This window comes from Leucoraja erinacea, chromosome 14, assembly GCF_028641065.1.
Source record: "Leucoraja erinacea ecotype New England chromosome 14, Leri_hhj_1, whole genome shotgun sequence".
In the NCBI taxonomy this organism is placed as follows: Eukaryota; Metazoa; Chordata; class Chondrichthyes; order Rajiformes; family Rajidae; genus Leucoraja; species Leucoraja erinaceus.
Window position 1 is genome coordinate 30,554,052 of NC_073390.1, and position 21,949 is coordinate 30,576,000.

Below are 21,949 nucleotides of genomic sequence, written 5' to 3' on the forward strand. Positions count from 1 at the left end.
CAAGCTTCCTTTGCTGATCCATTTCTCTGCTTCCTCTTCTTCATTCAAATGTTAAACATTGATGTATGTGTTTATATATTGTTACTTCTCCTGCTCCCTTCACTGTGTTCCACAGGGGGAGCCTCCTTTCATTCTGAGAACAGGAACTCACTAGACTTCCTCCAATGGAAAGCCACTGGAAATGTTGAGGCGCCAGGTAGACACAAAAAGCTGGAGTAACTCAGTGGGTCAGGCAGCATCTGTGGAGAAAATGATTAGGTGACATTTTGGGCCGAGACATTCTTTGACCCAAAATTTCACCTTTTCCTTTTCTCCAGAGATGCTGCCTGACCCGCTGAGTTACTCTAGCTTTTTGTGGCCATCTTCAGCGTAACCCAGCATCTGCAGTTCCTTCCTACATGTAAAGACATCAGGAACTTATTTTTTCTCAATATTGAACACAGCTGAAACACATTGAGCAATTCTGGCATTCGACACACAGGTTGACTTCCAAGCTCTTACCTACTGTTCTGTTTCATTGTCCTGGGCCTATCAGTCTTTGCTTCTTTCAGAGGCAGCGAGCTGGACAGAGCCGGAAGTCAGAGGCAGCAGTCAAAGCACCAGCAGAGAGATTCGGCACAAGGTTGATGGAGGATGGCGGGTGAAGGGAGCGACAGAGAGCAAGAACGAGAGACACGGATAGACAGGGAGAGCGGAAGCGGACAGGAAAAGATGGGGGAGGGGGGTGTAGAGGGCAAGGGAGAGGGACAGGGCAAAAGAGGGGGAAAGTGGGAGAGGGAGAGAGTGGGAGACGACAAAAGAAGGTGAGAAAAAGAGTGAGAGGAAGTGCGAAATAAAGGGGGAGTAAGAAAGGGGAAAAGAAGGGGGAGAGGAAGAGAGGGGAGAGTGAGAGGGATAAGAAAGGGTAGGACAAATGAGGGGAGAGAGAGAAGGATTGGGGGAAAGGTGGAGAACATGAGGGGAAGAGCGAGAGGGAAAGTAAGAAAGAGGAGAGAAAGAGAGCAAAATAGAGAGCGAAAGAAAGAGAGCAGAGAGAGAGAGGAAGAGATAGATAGAGAGAGAGAGAGACCAAAAGGGAGAGAGTCAGACAAAATGAAAGACAGCATGACAGAGTGTAAGAGAGAAAGCAAGAGAGAAGGAAGGAGGGGGAGATTGTAAAAGAGAAAAAAAAGTACAAGTGAAACAATGAACTCGTATCGAAAAATAAATTGTCATGCACATGCTAAGTAGGAACATTATCAGAAAGCAGCAAAAAGCATTCTACCTCAGTTGTGCAAACCCAGTCTCAAACTCGAATTAAACACAACAGTTGCTCTGGAGATGTTGGTTGTCTCATGATGCTCATCATTATGAATGAACAAAAAGGTGTCACCCTATCCAGAGGGAAATGAACACAAGGTCTAATCCCAGGTCTTATCCCTGGTGTGAATTCCAGCCCACTTGCAGTGAGCAAGATGGTTGCTATTCCCTCTCCAACTCATGCATAAAATTCCCCGGGATTTAGGGAGCACACGTTTGGGTTTCTAACCATCTCGTCCTGTTGTTAATTGATTGACAAAACATTGCAAAGTCCCAAATGCAGAGAGAGGCCTCACCCTACTTATGGCAGTCCTCATGATCTGTGGACAATGTCCTCGATACTCTGGCCACTTTACATCTTCATCACCATTTCCTGCCATGCAGAGGGTCTGGAGGGGAGGGGGTGGGGGGGTGAGTATTGACAGGAATTCCATCAGGGCCCCATCATGAATGTCTATCAATCCTCTGTCTCAGGGAACAAAACCAACCTCATCAAGAGAGACAAAAACCTTAGCCCAACCTTATGGGGAGAGAAACAGAAGGATCCTGGCCAAAAAGTCCCATCCTCTACAACTGTATGTTAAAGTTATCCCAAGCATGAATGAGCAGAGTAATACCAGATTTGCACAAACGTACCCTAGCCCTATTTTTGTGGATACAAATTACTTTAAGGGTAACTTAAATTACTTAGAGGTAAGATCTCCTGGATAGATTAGCCATGCCTATACAAATCGAAGGCAAAATGGCAAGTCTACAAATATAAGGCAGCAACTCTACTACTGCGCCACCGTGCTGCCACTTACAATCATTGAGGTCCAAATTGTTTTTTTTAATAAAGCTTTTTGCCTCCAAGAAATACCCCTTTCATTACAAAAGGCAACACATCACCTAATATGTTCAAAATATAATAACCACTCATAAGTTTTAAACCAGTTTGGTACTGCACCAAATAGTCCAGTAGAGTTCCAGCTGAATGTTGATAGATCGCACCAAAGAGCCCAATAGTCCCAGTTCACTTGAAGACACAATGTCCAGCAAAGTTCTTGTTAAATCTTAGCATTCAGCCAGACAGTGCAAAAGGTCGCAGTTCAATCTTGGTTCTGACTGTCACTTTCCAGACAATCCCTGTTCAAACCTGGCATTGAGCCAGATATCCCAGAATGGATTCAACCGTTTGTTTGCAGCAGAGTCTTGATTCAAACTTGGCACAAAGCCACGCAGTCCAGAAAGTGTTGTCAAGAAACTAACACTGGGCCCCCCAAACTCATTAGGTAACTAGAAGAAAATAAATCCAATATTCTCAAGTCTGGTCCATATCAACATCATCTCCTTGGAAGTGCCTTTGCAAGAATACCATGTGAGAACAGGACAATCTTTGGTTGTGATGGCTCATGTCTGTTCACATGATAGAAGAGAGGCCCTCACCAATTGTTGCCCGAGCTCACAAAGAACACATGTCCACTTCACTGAAGTGTCTGAGGTGGAGCTAGTGTTTCTGGAGCTCCACTCACCAAGACTCATAGAGTCATAAGGAATCATAGAGACATACAGTATGGCCCAACTAGCCTACGCAGGACAACATACCCCATCTTACTTATGGTCTTACCTGCCTGCGCTTGCCCCATAATCCAGTAAACCTATCCTATCCATTTATCTGTCCAAATGTCTCTTAAACATAATGATGGTACCTGCCTCAACTACTTCCTCTGATAGCTTGTTCCACATACCCCCCACACTTTATTGAAAAAGTTAACCCTCATGCACTTTGAGAAGAAAACATTCCATCAGCTCAGGAAGGGAAACAACTTGCTCATTCACATTCTACTTTGAAAGGGTTTACAGACTGCAGCTGTTTTACATACTTGGTATGTGCCAAAATTGTACATCCCTCTACCATAAGTAAACCTGTCAATTCGGGTACCAGCTTCCAATCTTGGAGCAAACATTATTTGAAAATTCATTGCATCCAAAAAATCACTGCAAGCACGTCAGTGCCCTTGGAGGTTTTCAAACTACCTTTAAACAAGTAAAATGTTCTTGAAATATTGTTTCATAGTAACACCTAAGTGCCTAGAGTCTTTTCTTTGGAAACTATTACTCAGAAATTGAATAGATTAACACTCATTTAATATGCATACACCACTTAGTATGAACCTTTCCAGGTCTCCAGTAGTGCCAGAAGCAGTCACACACACAGAGATGTATCTCTACACAATGAGCAATATTATTTGTCCAAAACAAGTTTGCATTTGAACAGTGTCCTGAAAATTGTCTTGAATATAGTAACATAGAACAACACAAAATAGTATATGCTTGTGCTTTTCATTTGACAATGTAAAGGTAGGCTTTGATGTCTTAAACTACATCATCACCTGTGCAGTTGCTGCCAGTCTGCTGAAAACTACAGTCTATGCCATCAAACCCACAAATATTTATTGCCCCAGACTGGCCAGCTGCAGGCTATTGACCAGGTCCACGTGAAGTAACATCCCTGGATCAACAAACAATTTACTTGAAGGATTTATGGGCCTGTCCCACCGGCGACTCTTTAGGCGACTGCCAGGGCCTAATTTTAATGGCATTCACCTATGACACCTGGCGACAACCTACGACAACACCTATGACAGCAAATATTGTCACCACTGTTGCCGAAAAACTTTCAACTTGCTGAAAATTTTGTGGTAATCGCCCAAAATATCGCCTAAGTGGAACATTAGCGTGTCATGCAGCATCTATGAGGCGGGGAAATTTAGCAAGTCAAGCGGCATCTATGGGGAAATGTGGGGGAAAGGGGGAGGGAGTGAAATTGTCTACACTTTGGGTCAAAACCCCACAGATGCTGCTCGACCCATGGAGTTTGTCCAGCAGAGTTCAGCTCCAGTTTCCAGCTTCTGCCCTCCCTTTCCAGTCTCCAACATTCTTAGGTGGCTGGCACTGAAGGACAGGTGGGCTTTCTTCCTGTAGTGGAACGTGGTGGTCCTTTGTGATGGGAGAAATCACCATGTTGAAAATATACACCAGCGATCTTTCAAAGGACCGGATATACAATAGTGCAACTATCTACAAGCATTGACATCTCACTAAAGTTATTTTAGATTCCATAAGTTCATAAGTGATAGGAGCAAAATTAGGCCATTCGGCCCACCAAGTCTACTCTCTATTCAATCATGGCTGATCTATCTTTCCCTCTTAACCCCATTCTCCTGCCTTCTCCTCATAACCCTGATACCCTGTACCAATTAAAAATCTATCTATCTATCTATGCGTACAAAATATCCACTGACTTAGCCTGCATAGCCTTCCAGACCTGGCAGTGACCCAGTTAACAGACCATGAATCAAGGATGGACTTGAAGTGCTGGAGTAACTCAGCAGGTCAGGCAGCATCTCTGGAGAACATAGATTCAGACCGAAGAAGGGTCCCGACCCAAAACATCACCTATTCATGTTCACCAGAGATGCTGTCTGATCTGTTGAGTTACTCCAGCATTTTGCATCATTTTTTGTAAATCAGCATCTGCAGTTCTTTCTTTCAAAATCAAAGGTGTTTATAAGAATGCAATAATGAAGAGATATGAAAAGGGGACATGGCAGGTCCTTCTGAGGAGAGATGAGTTTCTCCCCACCATTTTCTGTCGTTGTAGAGATGTGATCTGTTCATGCATGCATCTTTCTCCTACTGAAGGACAGGGATCCAGTGACAGGCAGGGTCCCCTCTGCTCACACAGAAGGAGAAGATAGCGTTTGAGAATAAATCAGCAGGTAACATCATAAGTCAGTATGAATTTCCACAGCTATATTAAAAACAAAGGAGACTAACTAAAGGAAATATTGGAAATAGAGGACGTGATTGGGACAATAATAGCAGGAAATAGAGAAATGGTGGAGACTCTAAATAATTATTTTGCATCAGTTTTGAAAGGAAATGGCATAAATAAGGGTGGCACGGTGGCACAGCAGTAGAGTAGCCGCTTTACAGCGTTAGGGTCCCAGGTTCCATCGAGATAATGGGTGCTGTCTAAACAGAGTTTGTAGATTCTCCCCGTGACTGCATAGGGTTTCTCCAGAAGCTCCAGTTTCTTCCCAGTACTCTAAACTAAACTAAACTAAATTAAATTAAATACCAAAAGTAATAAATATTCAAAGAGCTCGAGGGACTTAAAACAACCTCCAGGGAAACCGTGAAACTGAAGTCTGATAGCTCCTGTATCTGAGGGCCTTAGAAGAAAATACATGCAGTGATACGGATGCTTTGGTTGTAATCTACTGAAATTCCCAAGAATATGGAAAGCTCCCAGAAGATTAGAAAACAACTAGCCTCGTTGTTTCAGAAAAAAGGGAGACAGAAAGTCTTGCATCCATCTGTGGGAATATTATGAAGCCCATTGCTAAGGAGGTAACAGCATGGAATTTAGAAAATCATAAGACACTCAATCAAAGCTGATGAAAGTGAAAACAAGTTAGATACCTTTGCCAGAGTTCTTTGAAGATGACTACAGAAGGAATTCATTATGGTTTCATATAAAAAGGAAACTGTACAAAGTAAGACTGAACAAAGTAAGTTGAACACAATACACTGGCACGGTTAGGGGTTTGGTCATTGCAGCAAACAGCCTTGGGATAAATTGGTCACTTTATCAATAACTAGTAGGGCACCTAAAAAACTTCCAGCCAGTTGGTCTGACAATCTATCTGGATTAAAATGCCAAGTGTACTGTTGCCAAGTTTGTTATTACAAAAATAGATGGGTTAGCAAGCTATGAGGACAACAGACTTACCAAGGGATGTAGATTAGTTACATGAGTGAGCAGGACATGGGCTGATTCGGTATAATGTGGAAACATACGAAGTTGTGTACATTGGAAGGGTGAATAAAAGTGCAAATTGTTATTTAACCTTGTGTGTGGTTGTTGTCCGGCTGCCAGAGGGATTGTGCCTTTAAGGACTGATTCCCTTCTGTCATTGCAATACAATCAAGTGTTAGCATCTGCACTAAAGCTTGTGTGGTCCCACCTGGAACTGTGGATACCACAGTTTGGCACCGCAGCGCTGTCTCACATGTCTTTTTGGCCAATCCCAATTGTTTGCCTTGGGCACAAATACGGTACAAACCAGGGCATACGATTGCATTTTGACCCAAATAGACAAGATTTTCTTCCTGACACCCCTGACATCATGAGATTTTCAAGGTGCCCTTATTATGTAATTCCAGAGTCAAAACGTGTCTAACTACCTCAGTGCTTTCAAATTCACCAAAAATCATGAACTTCCCTCCAAAGGTTTTCCTGTACAGATGAGGTATCAAAGGGAACACGGGTGCAAATCACAGTGTATTAAGCATAGCTGACGTATTGCATTCCTCATTGACATCTCGCTTGGCAGGATAGATAGAGACAAGTCATGAGCTGGCACAGTTTAGGGGGTTGTCCTTAATTTCTTGCTTTGGGCAATGTTCCCTCAGTTAGGCTTTGTAATTCCTTGTGATCAAAGCTTACATAAATCTACTTGCAAATTCTAATTAGCCACTAGTGTAGAGCTAATCCATAGTGTTGATTTAGCTGTCTTTAGGTAATACATGAGAATAATGTAATACAAGTTAACAGGATAACACACTGTAACAGGGCAACAGATTACATGGATAATGTACAATATTACTCATTATGTACAAATTCTAGGCAGTTTCCTGAACTGTTGACCTATGTTGTCATGAAATAATTTTCGCTCACTCTTTGTTCTAACGGGAGAACGATATTTCTCTGGAAACAGTGTTCAAGGTTATAACTACATGCGCAATATTGTGTGGAACACACTAACTATTGAGCTGCCAGGACCATGAGAATGCCTGGTATCAGTTTAAACTACTGGAATATATAGTACTACACAAGCTAAACATATCCTGAAGTCTCTCTCAATTGACCCATTCAAAAGATGCAAAGAATAAAAAATACTGAACATTTCCAATGGAGATCCATTAGGTAAAAATAATCCTTGGAAGAGCAAATTGTACACAAATTGTACAATAAGATTCTGCGTGATACACTGAATTGTCTCATCCCTTCTCATATGGTGCAATGATCCTCCTGTCTTGTTTTGTCAAGAAGAATGCAGACACTTTCTAGGTTATTCAAATTCACAGTACGGAAACCTTCAAGCCATAATTTCATCCCTATGCTATTATTAATATACCAGCTTGATTAAAGGAGGACCTATATTTTGTTTGCATATTTCACAACCTCAGAACAGACTTTCAGAGATATGCCCGCCCAGGAACTTGAAGATGTTGACTCTCCCCATTGCGGTTCCATCAATGAAGACAGCTTTGTGGATCCATGACTTTCCCCGCCTGAAGTCAACAATCAGCTCCTTGGGATTGCTAATGTTGGGACCAAGGTAGTCATTCTGGCAGCATTCAATCTGATTTTCAATTTCCCTCCTGTACTCATCATTATTTGCCTAAAAACGGTGGTATCATCGGCGAATATAAAGATGGCATTGGAGTTGAATTTGACGACAGAGTCATGGGTATAGAAAGAGTAGGGCAGGGGACCGAACACAATTAACGCCACCAGTCAGTAGTCATTGAGCTCTATCACTCAATTCTTCTTATTGATATCCTATTAAAGCAGGTGGGAACCTCAGGCCTTAGTAATATTAGGTTGAAGATGTTACCAAAAACTTCAGCCAGTTGGGCCGTGCAGGTTTTTAAGAACTCAGCCAGGTAACCATCAAGACCGGAAATGTTCTGACAAGTCACACTGATGAAGGATTTTCTGATGCTCCTCTCAAGACCATGAAGGCCAGATGCCATCACCAGAAAATGGTCAATGGTAACAGCAACACACTCCCCAATCCAACGGCCAGAGACAACTTCACCTGCGGAAGTTGTGAGAGGCTATACCTGTCGAGGATAGGCCTAGTCATCCACAGCAGGAAATGCAACCACAGATGAAACAATGCCCTCTCCAAGCAGGACAACGTCAAAGCTGCACGGTCATCTCTCGCAGATGGATGGATGCCAACCATGAAACATAAATGCCTGTGCTGTCAGTGGTGAATATTGCTCCATGGTTCACCAGGAATCCAACAACTGCAATTCTGACCTTCTGACCACAGTGGAGGGGCAAGAACACAAATCAAGCTCTGGAATGAGATTGAGGAGTACAATAATAACATGGAGTTTGATTCAAACGAATATGGGGTGTTGGATCTCAAGAGGTCCAATGGAAAGGGAAAGTATATACAGTTAAAGACAGACAGTATTGATATATAGAGGGTTCTTGGGATTTAAGTCGATAGATCCCTGAAAGGAATAACACAAATGTACTGGGGGATAAAGGCAGCGCATGGAATGCTTGCCTTCATTGGGTTGGAACATTTAGCAAAAGATATGGAAAGGCATGTTACAGCTTTGTAAAACTTTGGTGGGGCCGCATGTGGAATATTGTGAACAGTTCTGGCCATTCCATTACAGGAAAGATGCGGAGGATTTGGAAAGGGTGCAGGAATGGTTTATCAGAAACCTGACTGGATTCGAGAGTATTAGGTATAAGGAGAGATTGAGCATACTTGGATTATAGCATCGAAGGCTGAGGGGAAACCTGATAGAACTATCTAATATTGAGTGCCATAGATAGGGTAGAAAGTCAGGACCTTCTTCCCCCAAGATGGAAATGTCAAAAACTGGAGGGCCATAGCTTTAAGGTGAGAGGAGGAAAGTTTAAAGGAAATATGCGAGGCAAGTTCTTTTGTACGCAGAGAGTAGAGGGTGCCTAGACGCACTTCCAGGGATGGTGGTAGAAGCAGATGCAATAACAGCACTTAGGCGGTTTTTAGAAAGGCACATAATTAAGCAGGGAATGGAGACATACAGACCATGTGCTGACAGAAAGGAATAGTTTAATTTGGCATCAGGTTTGGCACAAACATCGCCGGCCAAGGGGCCTGTTCCTGTTCTGTACCATTCTATGTTTGATTACATGTTTTCCCTTTGAATATTTTAAATGCATTAGCCCTAGCAATAGATGGAAGCATAATTTATTTTGAATGTGAGTCCAATTCTAAAATATCTTCTGGTTTGATACACCCATTGATGCTGACGTGAATGCAACACTGAATCTTGATATTACTAGAACCGACAACCACAAAGAGTCTGATTAAGCTGGCTCAGTGTGCAGACAATTGCTCTGTTTGTAAAAGCGGTGTTTTATTTAGAGTCTAAAGTTCTTGCTTCAATCAACGCGGCTGACTAGATGAGTGGATTCCCATCAGAATCTTTGTACCATAGCCCTCTTGGGCTTGAGGTGACTGTCCATTTGCTCCCTCTAGAAATCGCTTGTGATCAGGAGTTCAAGTGGGCCTATGATATCAAGCCCTCAACATCTTGAACAGCCTGGTTCTTGGACAAAGACTAGCTCTATCAGCACCAGGGGACCACCAGTGGTCTGGAATACTGGCACCTTAAATTAAGAAGGCACAGGGCTCTGAACATGAATTACATCCCACAGCCTGCTACCTATTCCCTCACAGAACATTCCCACAATCACCATTCCCATTCAGCCCAGTTCCCAATGCATTGTAACATTTTCCAAAGGCAGAAATAAAAGGCTGGGTCACTGATCTACTGTCTGTAGGAAACTGGGAATGGAATTATGGGGTTTTATAAGACAGGAAGTCTATTGGGCAGTAGATAAAAACTGCTGGAGAAACTCAGTGGGTGAGGCAGCATCTATGGAGAAAAGGAGTAGGTGACGTTTCGGGTCGAGATCCTTCTTCAGACTGATTGGGCAAGTATATTGGGCATGTTTGTCTTGGAACAGAACCTTCTTTAGGCTGTAGACACAAGGAACTGCAGATGATGGAATCTTGAGCAAACCACAAAACGCTGGAGGAATTCAATGGGTCAGGTAGCATTTGTAGAGGGAATGGATAGGTGTTGCTTTGGGTCGAGATCTTACTTCAAGTTGGAATCCTCGGGCACGGACCATAATTTAGCCCAAGTACACAGAACCAGACAACATTGTGGGTAAAATATGAAAGGAAAAGTAAGAACAGCAACCAAAGAGAAACAATTGGTGTTGAAGAAGTTAACCACAGACTAGTGAGAATCACAGGATTACTGCATATGCAGTGCAGTAAATAATGACTTTAGCTGTGAACTAGCACATTAGAAATGACATAATTGGGTTGCAGGATTACAAAGGAGTGTAATTAGCTGCTCCTTACAGTGAAATGAGAGGCTAATGGCAGAATTAATGTGGCCAATTTTCTGAGTGCCTGCTGCCAGCAGGGCAAGCTTACCCATCAACCCACAAATCTTGCCAAATCAGCCTTATACTGTAGCTTAGAAGGGATTAGTGTTAGCATAAATGTAATATGCTCACAGGAATATTTTGAGCTTTATTTTAATGGAGACATTAGCCCATTTAAAATAAATAGGCTAATGCCTGTGATAATTTTGAATCATGACTGTCCTGTAAAGGCCCCAAAGGATTGTTTTAAGGAGGCACAGACATTCTCCCTGTTTTTTTCTTGGCAGATGGTGAAAGAGGGAGGAGAACCCATTTCTGCACCTACTTCTTTGATACTTATTTCTACTGTTTAGCCCCGTCCTTTATCCATTAACCAACACCAGTATTGGCAATTTGCCTGCACATTGTTGTTTTTAGATAATTGACCTGTATTACACACTGGCTACACTATAATTAAGGCAAAGGGATCCTCCGGCAACAAAGTGGCCCAAAATTATACTCCTTCCTCAGAAAAGATTGGGCTCAGATTGCTGCAGAGCCAAAATTTCAGAGGTGGACGTCTCACCAAGGTCTTGGGGATCTGTTAGGTCCCAAGAGGTGTTCAGTTCAGTTCGTTCAGGTCAGTTCAGTTCAGTTTTATTTTAATGGAGGTTACTAGTGAAATTGACGAGGGTAAAGCAGTGGATGTTGTCTATATGGACTTTAGTAAGGCCTTTGACAAGGTTCCTCATGGAAGGTTAGTTAAGAAGGTTCAACTGTTGGGTATAAATGCAGGTGACAAGATGGATTCAACAGTGGCTGAATGGGAGAAGCCAGAGGGTAATGGTGGATGGATGTTTGTCGGGTTGGAGGCAGGTGACTAGTGGGGTGCCTCAGGGATCGGTGTTGGGTCCTTTGTTGTTTGTCATGTACATCAATGATCTGGATGAAGGTGTGATAAATTGGATTAGTAAGTATGCAGATGATACCAAGATAGGGGGTGTTGTGGATAATGAAGAGGATTTCCAAAGCCTACAGAGTGATTTAGGCCATTTGGAAGAATGGGCTGAAAGATGGCAGATGGAGTTTAATGCTGATAAATGTGAGGTGCTACACCTTGGCAGGACAAATCAAAATAGGACGTACATGGTAAATGGTAGGGAATTGAAGAATACAGTTGAACAGAGGGCTCTGGGAATAACTGTGCATAGTTCCTTGAAGGTGGAATCTCATATAGATAGGGTGGTAAAGAAAGCTTTTGGTATGCTAGCCTTTATAAATCAGATCATTGAGTATAGAAGCTGGGATGTAATGTTAAAATTGTACAAGGCATTGGTGAGACCAAATCTGGAATATGGTGTACAATTTTGGTCGCCCAATTATAGGAAGGATGTCAACAAAATAGAGAGAGTACAGAGGATATTTACTAGAATGTTGCCTGGGTTTCAACAACTAAGTTACAGAGAAAGGTTGAATAAGTTAGGTCTTTATTCTCTGGAGCGCAGAAGGTCAAGGGGGGACTTGATAGAGGTCTTTAAAATGATGAGAGGGATAGACAGAGTTGATGTGCATCAGCTTTTCCCTTTGAGAATAGGGAAGATTCAAACAAGAGGACATGACTTAAGAATTAAGGGACAGAAGTTTAGGGGTAACATGAGGGGGAACTTCTTTACTCAGAGAGTGGTAGCGGTGTGGAATGAGCTTCCAATGGAAGTGGTGGAGGCAGGTTCGTTGGTATCATTTAAAAATAAATTGGATAGGCATATGGATGAGAAGGGAATGGAGGGTTATGGTATGATTGCAGGCAGGTGGGACTAAGGGAAAAAAGTTGTTCGGCACGGACTTGTAGGGCCGAGATAGCCTGTTTCCGTGCTGTAATTGTTATATGGTTATATGGTTATTTGTCATATGTAGGTTAACACAGGGTCAACGGTACAATGAAATGTGTTTGACAAGACAACGTGTCACCTCAGCAATGATATTACAAGGATAAAATGAAGGTAAAAAAAGATAAGATAAAAGTGACCTTGATAAATAAAAGATAATAATAAATAAAATAATCAATATATATGATGCTTTTATGAGTTCAGAAGCCTGATGAAATGATGATAAAAACTGTTCTTAAGTCCGGTGGTGCGTGCAGCCATGCTCCTGTATTGTCATTAGACGTCATTCATTAGACGTCATTCACTAGATTGCATTTTCACATGCAATCTAGTGAAAGCACAGTGGACACTGAGCATGGCAACATTGTCCCAAAACAGCTGTATAATCCTTGGTTTACAATGGTGTGGATCTTCTGATTATAGTTCCATTCGGAAGTACAATGTGCCAAAGCAGAAGTGAGACCCTCCGATGCAAAAACAAAGTAATCAGCTTCAACTCAGGCGATCTTTGATCCTCAACAGGGTAAATAAAGAAGGCAAGTACAATTTTCACCTATTTCCTAGTCGTGGCACCGAGACATTCACAAGCATTCAACCTCCGTGACAGTGCTGACAGCGAGTAAGCCAGGGAGTGTGGCTTGATGACACTTTAAAATAACACTGGGACCAGAGAATGTCACCTCTCACAGAAAGACCTTGTACGGTATTGGAAGCGAGCAGAAGATGGCACCTAGAGAACAGATTCTGTTATGATTGAACTCTGAGGCCGATAACAGGCAACCTCAAGCAGCAATGTGCCAGTGAAAGGTATGAATCATTATTGCAGTAAATTACATTTGAAGTCCATTGCTGTTGAATAATTACTATAAGGTAAACACTCATATAATTATTGAATAATATAAGAATCACTCAGCCTAGTATGTCTCTGGTGGCTATTCAAATATTTAAAGTTTCATGGGTAGACAAAAGTGCTGGAGAAACTCAGCGGGTGCAGCAGCATCTATGGAACGAAGGAAATAGGCAATGTTTCAGGCCAAAACCCTTCTTCATTAATGGTCTTAAAGTTTTATGCCAGTTTTATCATGTATTTTGAGTTCTCACAGTGCCTCAGACAATATTCCTCCCTCAAACATTAGCAGCATGGTGATGGGCTCTAAACTAAACTAAATCAATGTGAGGAGGATTGGTGGTGGGGGGGAGGGTGATTTGGTGAGTTGGCAGGGGAAAATGATCCCAGTGGAAATAAATCTATTAAGCTAAAAAGTCAACAAATTAGGGGAGGGAAAACTAGATTGGATCAGGGAGGTACAGAGTGTAACTGACCGCGCAAACAAAGAAAGCTCTTAAAGAAATACAGTAATAAGCTACAAATGTGGTGCAGCAGTTCGTATTAATGTCTTGCAGCTCCAGCAAACTGGGTTAAATCCGATGCTGTCTTTGTGGAGTTTGCAAGTTGTTTTTGTGTCTGAATGGGCTTCCTCTCACATCTTAAGACATTTTGGCAGGTCAACTGGTTACTACAAATTTGCCTCATGGTCAAGATAGTTGGCAGGACAAATTGAATACTGGGGAGGAGTGGAGTTGGAGGGGAGAGGGAGTTAATGAGCATATAAAAGAAAATAAATTTGAGGAAAATAAACTGTAAGAATAGGACTGATGGCAATGCTCTTAGTATAGGCTTAAGGGACTGAATGGCCCTTTTCAACATCATAAGGAAATGTGATTCATATGACAGACAACACAAAGGTATATGGTAAAAAACACTCAGTCGTGCTAAAAATGGTTTAAAAAAACTGCTGTGTCTGAACTCAATGATGAACAAGCAATAAATAAATGTAAGATAGGCACAAAATGCTGTAGTAAATCAGCAGGACAGGCAGCATCTCTAGAGAGATGGAATGGGTGACGTTTCAGATCACCCATTCCTTCTCTCCAGAAATGCTACCTGTCCCGCTGAGTCATTCCAGCATTTTGTGCCTATCTTTGGTTTAAACCATCATCTACAGTTCCTTCCTACATATATTTAATAAATGTAAGTGGATACAGTATAATTGCAGAAATACAACTGCAGTGTGACCAAGGATGGGGGCTAAATATCCAAATATATTCCATATTTTGGAGGTAGAGGAAAAATGGGAAAGATGGTGGAGTGGATTATTAGTGAGAGATGAAATCAAAGCAGTAATGAGAGAGGTTAATGGTTCCAGCTCTTCTGACTAAGGGAGAGTCCTACATCTGAACAGTAAAACAACCAAGTGGCTGTGATACTTGGGGAGCTTCATTAAAGACATGATAATGGAGAGGCAATAGCTAACATTTCCAGAATTAATGCATTGATTGTGTTATGACACATTATTTTGTGACACAATTTAACATAAACTTTCATTCTGTCCACAGAAAGGAGCTGGGAATTGAGCTCTCAGGAGTGGTGGGTAACAAGAGGCTAACAACAAGGATGTAAGGTCATTGGCCTGAAAAGTTGACTATTTCTCTCTCCATAGATGCTGCCTGGTCTGTTTTTATTTGCAATCTCCAGCATCTTCAGCTCTTTAAATTTTAAAACATTGGTGAGAGTTGTTTATGGACCTCCACACAGTGTTGGCAATGTCAGGGGTGAGATTAAACAGGAAATTAGAGGAATAGATAATTAGCGGAATAGAGGAACATGTAACTAGGGTCCTACAATCATTATGGATGTTTGATCTACATTAGGACAGGTAAATTAAATTAATAATATAGTGGAGGATAAAATCCTGGAGTATGCATATGATGTTTTTTTTTAAAAAACAAGTATGTGGAGGAGCTTACTAGGAACATAGTTCATCTGAGGTTGAGTACCACGCAATGAGAAGGGGGTTAGTTAATAATAACTTGGTGCAGGCTCTTTTGAGGAAGAGCAACATGGCATGATATAATTCTTTCTTAAGACAGAAAGTGAAGTAGTGCAATCTGAAATGAACGTCTTAAAGCTAAATAAAGAAAACTACAGAGGCATGAGAAATGAATGAGCTGTGATAGATTGAGGGGTTGCACTGAAAGGCATGAATTGCACCGGTTATACATTCCTTTCCAATGAAAAAACACAAAAGGAAAAAGTAACCACAGCTAACAAAAGAGGCTAAGAATGAATATAAAAGTTGTCAAAGTAACAAGCCTGAGAATTAGGAACAGTTTAGAACTCGGCAAAAGTGAAATGGAAATGCAAAATTAGAATGTGAGAGTACAGTTATGAGGAAAGTGAAAGCAGACAATAAAAACATCTATAAGGAAATGGGAAAGATCACCAAAGACAAATGTACCTTAAAGTCAGAAATGGGATAATGGCTAGTTGGGAATGAAACAGTAGAACGATTGAACAAATGCTGACTGATGCTCTCCACTGCTGCATGAAGAGGTGGGCCCCTGATGGTTCATCTCTTTGATGCTCCCTCCAGTTTTCTAGGCTGACCTTCCGATAGCACAGACACATAACAAGAAATGATTCCATGGCTTCTTTTCATCTGCAAACTTGAGTCGATAGGAATTGGCAGCCTCGATGGCCATGGGGTGTCAGTATCAAACCTTACCTAGTGCCTACTCAATGTCGACGAACAGGTAACTCTACAGGGAGAGGCACAGGGAAAGATTGCAGTGCAGGCATAGCCACCTATTCCTCTCCCAGCCTGTGAACAATGAAGCAATTATAAGCTCCATACTGCAACTTTAACTGGAAACACCAAGCTCCACATGGGCAGAATTCATTTCATCACAGCACAGTTCTACGCAAAATAGATTGCTACGTTTTACCCTTGTTAAAAAAAATAGGTCAAAGAAAAATAAGATACAATTGCACCAGGATAGTACTATATAATGGGCTCTCTGGCTGAAACCAAGATTCCCATAGTGTGATTTCAATCATGTTTTTGGATAAAACATTAAATGTTACCAAGACAACTCAGATTGGTTAGCAGGCCCCAATCTATAACCACACTGTCCAACTAGATGAATGATCATTGGCTATTTATGTGTCCATGATGGAATATACCAAAAGGAAATAGAAGAACTTTAATTTTAACTAGACAATACCAACATCCATCTGTCCGTACCTTCTTTTCTGGGTTAGGTTGGCGAATGGACTGACATCCTGTGGTTTGAAGCTGGCCGTGGCTGGTGTCCGTACTGTGCTTACTATTTCTGTAGCTATTGGTCGCTCCTGGGGCTGGCCACAAACTTTACTCACCTGCAACACAAAGACATACATGAGACTTAAATTGTGTTTTTGTAAACAAAGCTCAATGCATTTGCAACATGGTGTAGAACAGCAGTAGAAATATAGGTTAATTTAAACCACACATAATTACATAATTTTAATTCTTAATGCGGACATTTAACAAATATTATTTCATTCTGGATGCTAAAAATCTAAGTGCTGCTTCATTGATGAAATAATTCACTGATATAAAATGCCAACATTAATAGGTTAACCAAATATCTAGTTTCGCCTTGGATAAATCTCTCGTCAAAAGTATTTAGGTGTCCACCAATGTGTGCTCTTAACTTCTTCTTGGCTCTTCTACATTCTCATTTAAAAATAAATGTTTTTACTATGCTTAAAGAGTGATTGTACAGAATCCAAAGAGATCAATTAGAACTCTAATCTCTCGAGTTCAGAAGAATGAGAGGCAGTGTGAATGTTTTTTAAGAGGGTCCAACAGGTTGGATTCAGAGATGATGTTCTCGCCTGCCAAGGTATTCCAAACTAGGGGGCCACCATCTCACAGTATGTGGGAGGAGTGCATTGAGATTAAAATGATGATTGGTCAGAGTGGTTAATTGCAGAATTCTCTATCCTAGAGGCTCAATAATTGATTATTCAAATCAAAATCAATAAATTTCTAGATTTTCAAAGCCTTAAGGCTGGATGTTGGTGTTGGAGAAAGATCAGTCATGATCTAGTTCAATAGCAAATTGTCTAACCCTACCAAGGTCTCATGTTCTACCTGTTTAGTCCGAATAAATTTCTGCTTCTTAACACTGGATGTTCAAAAAATAGACTGACAATTCAAAGTGGACAGATGAACAAAATGTTTTGATGAGCTGGAGTCCAGTGCCGCCAGTGCACATGTGGGGCTGTAGGAAGCAAATCTCTGGTTAACATTGGAAATATAACACAGAACGCAGGCAGGAACAGTTCCACACATCGAGGGGATGAGGGATGGAAAACTAGGACACAAGGGATTACAAAATAAAGTACTTTTGTCAGTCATTTAGAATGGTTGACTTTAATGTTGCTTTAGTCCTATGACAGGGCAGGATACAATTCAAGTGATTTAAACAATGCATTCCAAGAAAGTTGGGGACAAATTTCTGGAAGTGACAGCACATTCTAGCACAACATCTCCAAAGGACTCAATAGACAATAGACAATAGGTGCAGGAGCAGGCCATATGGCCCTTCGAGCCAGCACCGCCATTCAATGTGACCATGGCTGATCATCCACAATCAGTACCCTGTTCCTGCCTTATCCCCATATCCCCTGATTTGTTATTTTTAAGAGCCCTATCTAGCTCTCTCTTAAAAGCATCCAGAGAACCTGCCTCCACCGCCCTCTGAGGCAGACTCCAAAGGATTTAGTCGTGCATTTGAAAGGGTGGAGGGGGTTAAACACTGGGTTCTTTGCTCGGTTACTCCACATCGTAAAGTCGTTGGCATTACTTCTGGCAGTGGAAGACAAAATGGTTCAGAGTGAAATTGTTTTCCCAAATTATGCAACAGGCGCCTCTCCGTGCTGTTGTTTGAGGTCAGCATCATGTGGAAGCCGTTAATTCTCCCAGACAGCGAGTTCTTCCAGACAGTGAAAATAAAATCCTTGCAGCAGACTGTTCCCAGAGCTAAACTTGCCCAAAAACATCACACAAAACAATTGAATCAACCCAACATTCCAGGCATGGATCTGTTCCTTTTGCAGAGATTGCCAAATAAAATATCAGAACAATTAAAGAGACAACATTGCTGTCAAGTCTACAGTTCCCTGGCCAAATAGCTGCAACATCCAAGGACAAGCTTACAAAGTCATTTGAACAATATGAAATCAAATGACTATTTATTAGATATTTATTGGGATAGGGTCGGTACCCAAAATTACAGTAAAATACAGTAAAATATTTACTTCTTAACCACTTACGATCTAATCGGAAAATCTTTTTTATTGGGCAAGATTTGCATGATAGGAGAGGAGCTGAAATCCCAATGATCCAGCAAGTGAACGAATTGACACACCTTACAATCTAGAGTGGTGCAGGCTTATTCAATGGTCAGCTGATTTCAGGAAAGCTAAAATTCGTTCAATGTACATACAGCTACATATAGTTTATTAGCAGAACAACACAAAACATTTCCTGGAGAGAAACTAAAATTCCTGGAAATTATTCAGCAGGTCAGGAAGCAACTGATTTCTGGCCCCAATTACTCCAGTGGAAACACATGGACATTCTTTGAGAATAGAGTTTGGTTCTGACTGCATAGCTGATGGTAAAATCTGCCAACTGTAATACGGACATGCATGAAAAATGATCACTTGGATGAGGTGAGATGCCAAATTCAACATGTTTCTGCAGGTAGATGAATAAAAGAAGACAGGGCAATGGCTTATGTGTTTGTTCTGTTCAAATAATACTTGACGTCTTGCATTCTTACTTTTGGAAACCTGTAGTAGTTACCTTAATACTGACTTTATGTTTCCAAGAGTGGGGTGTGGATTGGGATATTACCATGGAATAGCCGCAGTTTGCAATTCGGAGAAAAAATAAACAACCCCATGTTGGGGACACAAGAAATGGTGGACGTTGGAATCTGAAGCAAAAAACAAGCTGCTGGAAGAACTCAGTGGGTCAAGCAGCATCTGTAGTGGGGAAGGAATTGTTAACATTTCAGGTTGAGACCCTGCCTAGTATGGTCCTGATGCAGGAGCTTAAGCAGAAGCATTGACATGTGCTGCTCAGCCTGCTGAGTTCCTCCTGCAGCTTGTCTTACACCTTGTGTTGTAATGGCCAACTACTTGCTTCTGATTGACAACACATCTTAAGAAGATCTCCATATAAATAAAACACCAGGCCTTTTACACGATTCATCTCGAAACTCCTCTGCAAAAACAGATGTACCAGCATTAAAATATCAACCATGGATCAACAGGACATGAGATGGGGAATAAGATGACTTGCAGCTTGGCACACATTATCTGATTTTTATTTTGCTTTCTTGTTATTTTATGTATTCATCATAGATAGATAGATAGATAGATAGATAGATAGATAGATCCTTTATTGTCATTCAGACCTTTCGGTCTGAACAAAATTATGTTGCCTGCAGTCATACATAGAATCAATAATAACAAAACATACAATAAACACAAATTAAACATCCACCACAGTGAGTTCACCAACCACATCCTCACTGTGATGGAGGCAAAGTCTTAGTCTCCGTCTCTTCCCTCCTTGTTCTCCCTCTGCGCTGAGGCGATCGATCCAGGTCGAAGATGCCGCCCTCCAGTCCAGCGGACCTCCGTGGTGATGTCGCCGCCGCCGAACATAGAAGGTGGTGATTTCAACCCATTGAGTATACACCAGTTCATGGAGCATCCCAATGCTCCCACTAAGTTTCCATGTAACCCATTCTTCCCACATTCATAACTGCCCCACAGATTCTACCACTCACTTATACACAGGGAGAACTTTACGCAGGCCAATTAACCCAACGATCTGCGTGTCATTGGGAAGTGGGAGGAAATTGGAGCACCCTGAAGAAACCCATGCAGGGAGAACATACAAACTCCACACAGAGCACACCAATGATCAGGGTTGATTCAGGGCGGCTGGAACTGTGAGGCAACGACTTTGTACAGTCGTTCACTGAGGCATGACTGCATATCATATGGCACGGGAATGTGAATATTACAGGATTACATTTGTTCAAGCAGTTCTCAAACTCCCATGACTTTCAAACAGGGAGACTAAAGTTAACTTAATGGATATTGGTTTATGGTGAATGCAAATTGACCGTCTAGTGAAGGAGCCTATGAAGAGTGTTTACACAATTGGCAAGGCTGCAGCATAAATCATGGTGACCAGATTCATGCAAACACAGTCTGAAATGATACACAAAGCAGCGGCTTCTGAATCATATCCAAACCCATGTACAACAGAGAACTGTTCCCCATCCCTTTGAGAGAATTTTAGCACAACTAAGACATTGCATAAAGAATCCAAAAGATCGAATGTCCTGTCAGTGAGGTTGTTCACTCGCCACCATTTCCTGGGAACTTCACGAATTAATAACTAATCTTCATGATATCGTTGTGAACAGAAAGGAGAAAAGTCAAGGAGCATACAAATAAATTATCTTTGAGTATCGCTATTTTCCAATTGTAACCAATAGTTGAGAATCATCTGATCTATCTTTTCTATCTTCTGATAGAGAGACAGACATGTTGAGTGATTATTAGTGCAAGAGTGAAAAGGGGTGAGGCATTCTTTCCCCTCAACTCACTGCTGTAAGAGTCTGACCTCCCCAGAGGAGCATGGGTGAAGCTCAACAGACTTCGTACTGGAGTTGGGAGTTTCAATGCCAGCATGTAGAGATGGGGACTCCGCCAGAGCCCAGCCTGTGATTGCGGAGCAGAACAACAGACAGCCAACCATGTCATCTCTGGGTGCCCATTCTACCACCCACCAAATGGAGCTCAGGGCCTGGCAGACATTGACGCAGACACAACAACCTGGCTGCTCAACACCCGGCTTGAGATTAACTATTCCTTTGGTTTATGTTTCATGCGCAAGAAGAAGAAGACTGCTGTAAAATACCTTAATGCCCCTGTCCCACTTAGGAAACCTGAACGAAACCTCTGGAGACTTTGCGCCCCACCCAAGGTTTCCGTGCGGTTCCCAGAGGTTGCAGGTGGTTGCAGGTAGTGGAAGCAGGTAGGGAGACTGACAAAAACTTCTGGGAACCGCACGGAAACCTTGGGTGGGGCGCAAAGTCTCCAAAGGTTTCCGTTCAGGTATCCTAAATGGGACAGGGGCATTAGGTTATCTTTATCGAGGTTTGGCGAGGGTGGGGATAGGAGGTCTTGCTATGACAACATCAGCACAGGGACTATATTTGAATACATTTGTAACTTAGTCTGCGCCCTTTATTTGTTGGCGTCTCTTGCATACTTGTACTGGATGCAAACAAAGAATCTCACTGCACCAATGCAACGTGACAATGCAGTATCAATCAATCAATCAAGTATGTAGCAGCAGAGATGGTGTCCAAAATTTCAACTTCTTGAAAGCAGTTTCATATATTCTTCCTGTATTTCCTCAGCAATTTGATTAAAGGAGGTTACTCCAAGCTTGAAGAATGTTCTCACAATATTTTCTTGTTCAGCCCAAGATAAATACAAAGCAACTATAAATGATCTTAGCCAGGTCTCATCTTAATGCCTTGCCTTTTTGCCAGCCAAGACCACAAAGCTCCACTCTTCAAATCCAATATTAACTTCACCAATGTAAAACTCTTC

General features: G+C 41.7%; 1 protein-coding gene across 2 annotated transcripts in view; it reads right to left on the reverse strand.

Moving 5' to 3' along the window:
- The window catches only part of LOC129703502 (glypican-5-like), a 420,578-nt gene that overhangs the window by 243,769 nt on the left and 154,860 nt on the right, over positions 1–21,949 (reverse strand). The window contains exons 4-5 of one of the 2 annotated variants that reach the window (XM_055646029.1): positions 16,497–16,630; positions 502–561 (exon numbers count right to left, since the gene is read on the reverse strand). In XM_055646029.1, coding sequence (XP_055502004.1) covers positions 502–561; positions 16,497–16,630 — 194 coding nt within the window. The remainder of the gene's footprint in view (positions 1–501; positions 562–16,496; positions 16,631–21,949) is intronic. The other variant, XM_055646030.1, reaches the window with a different exon arrangement.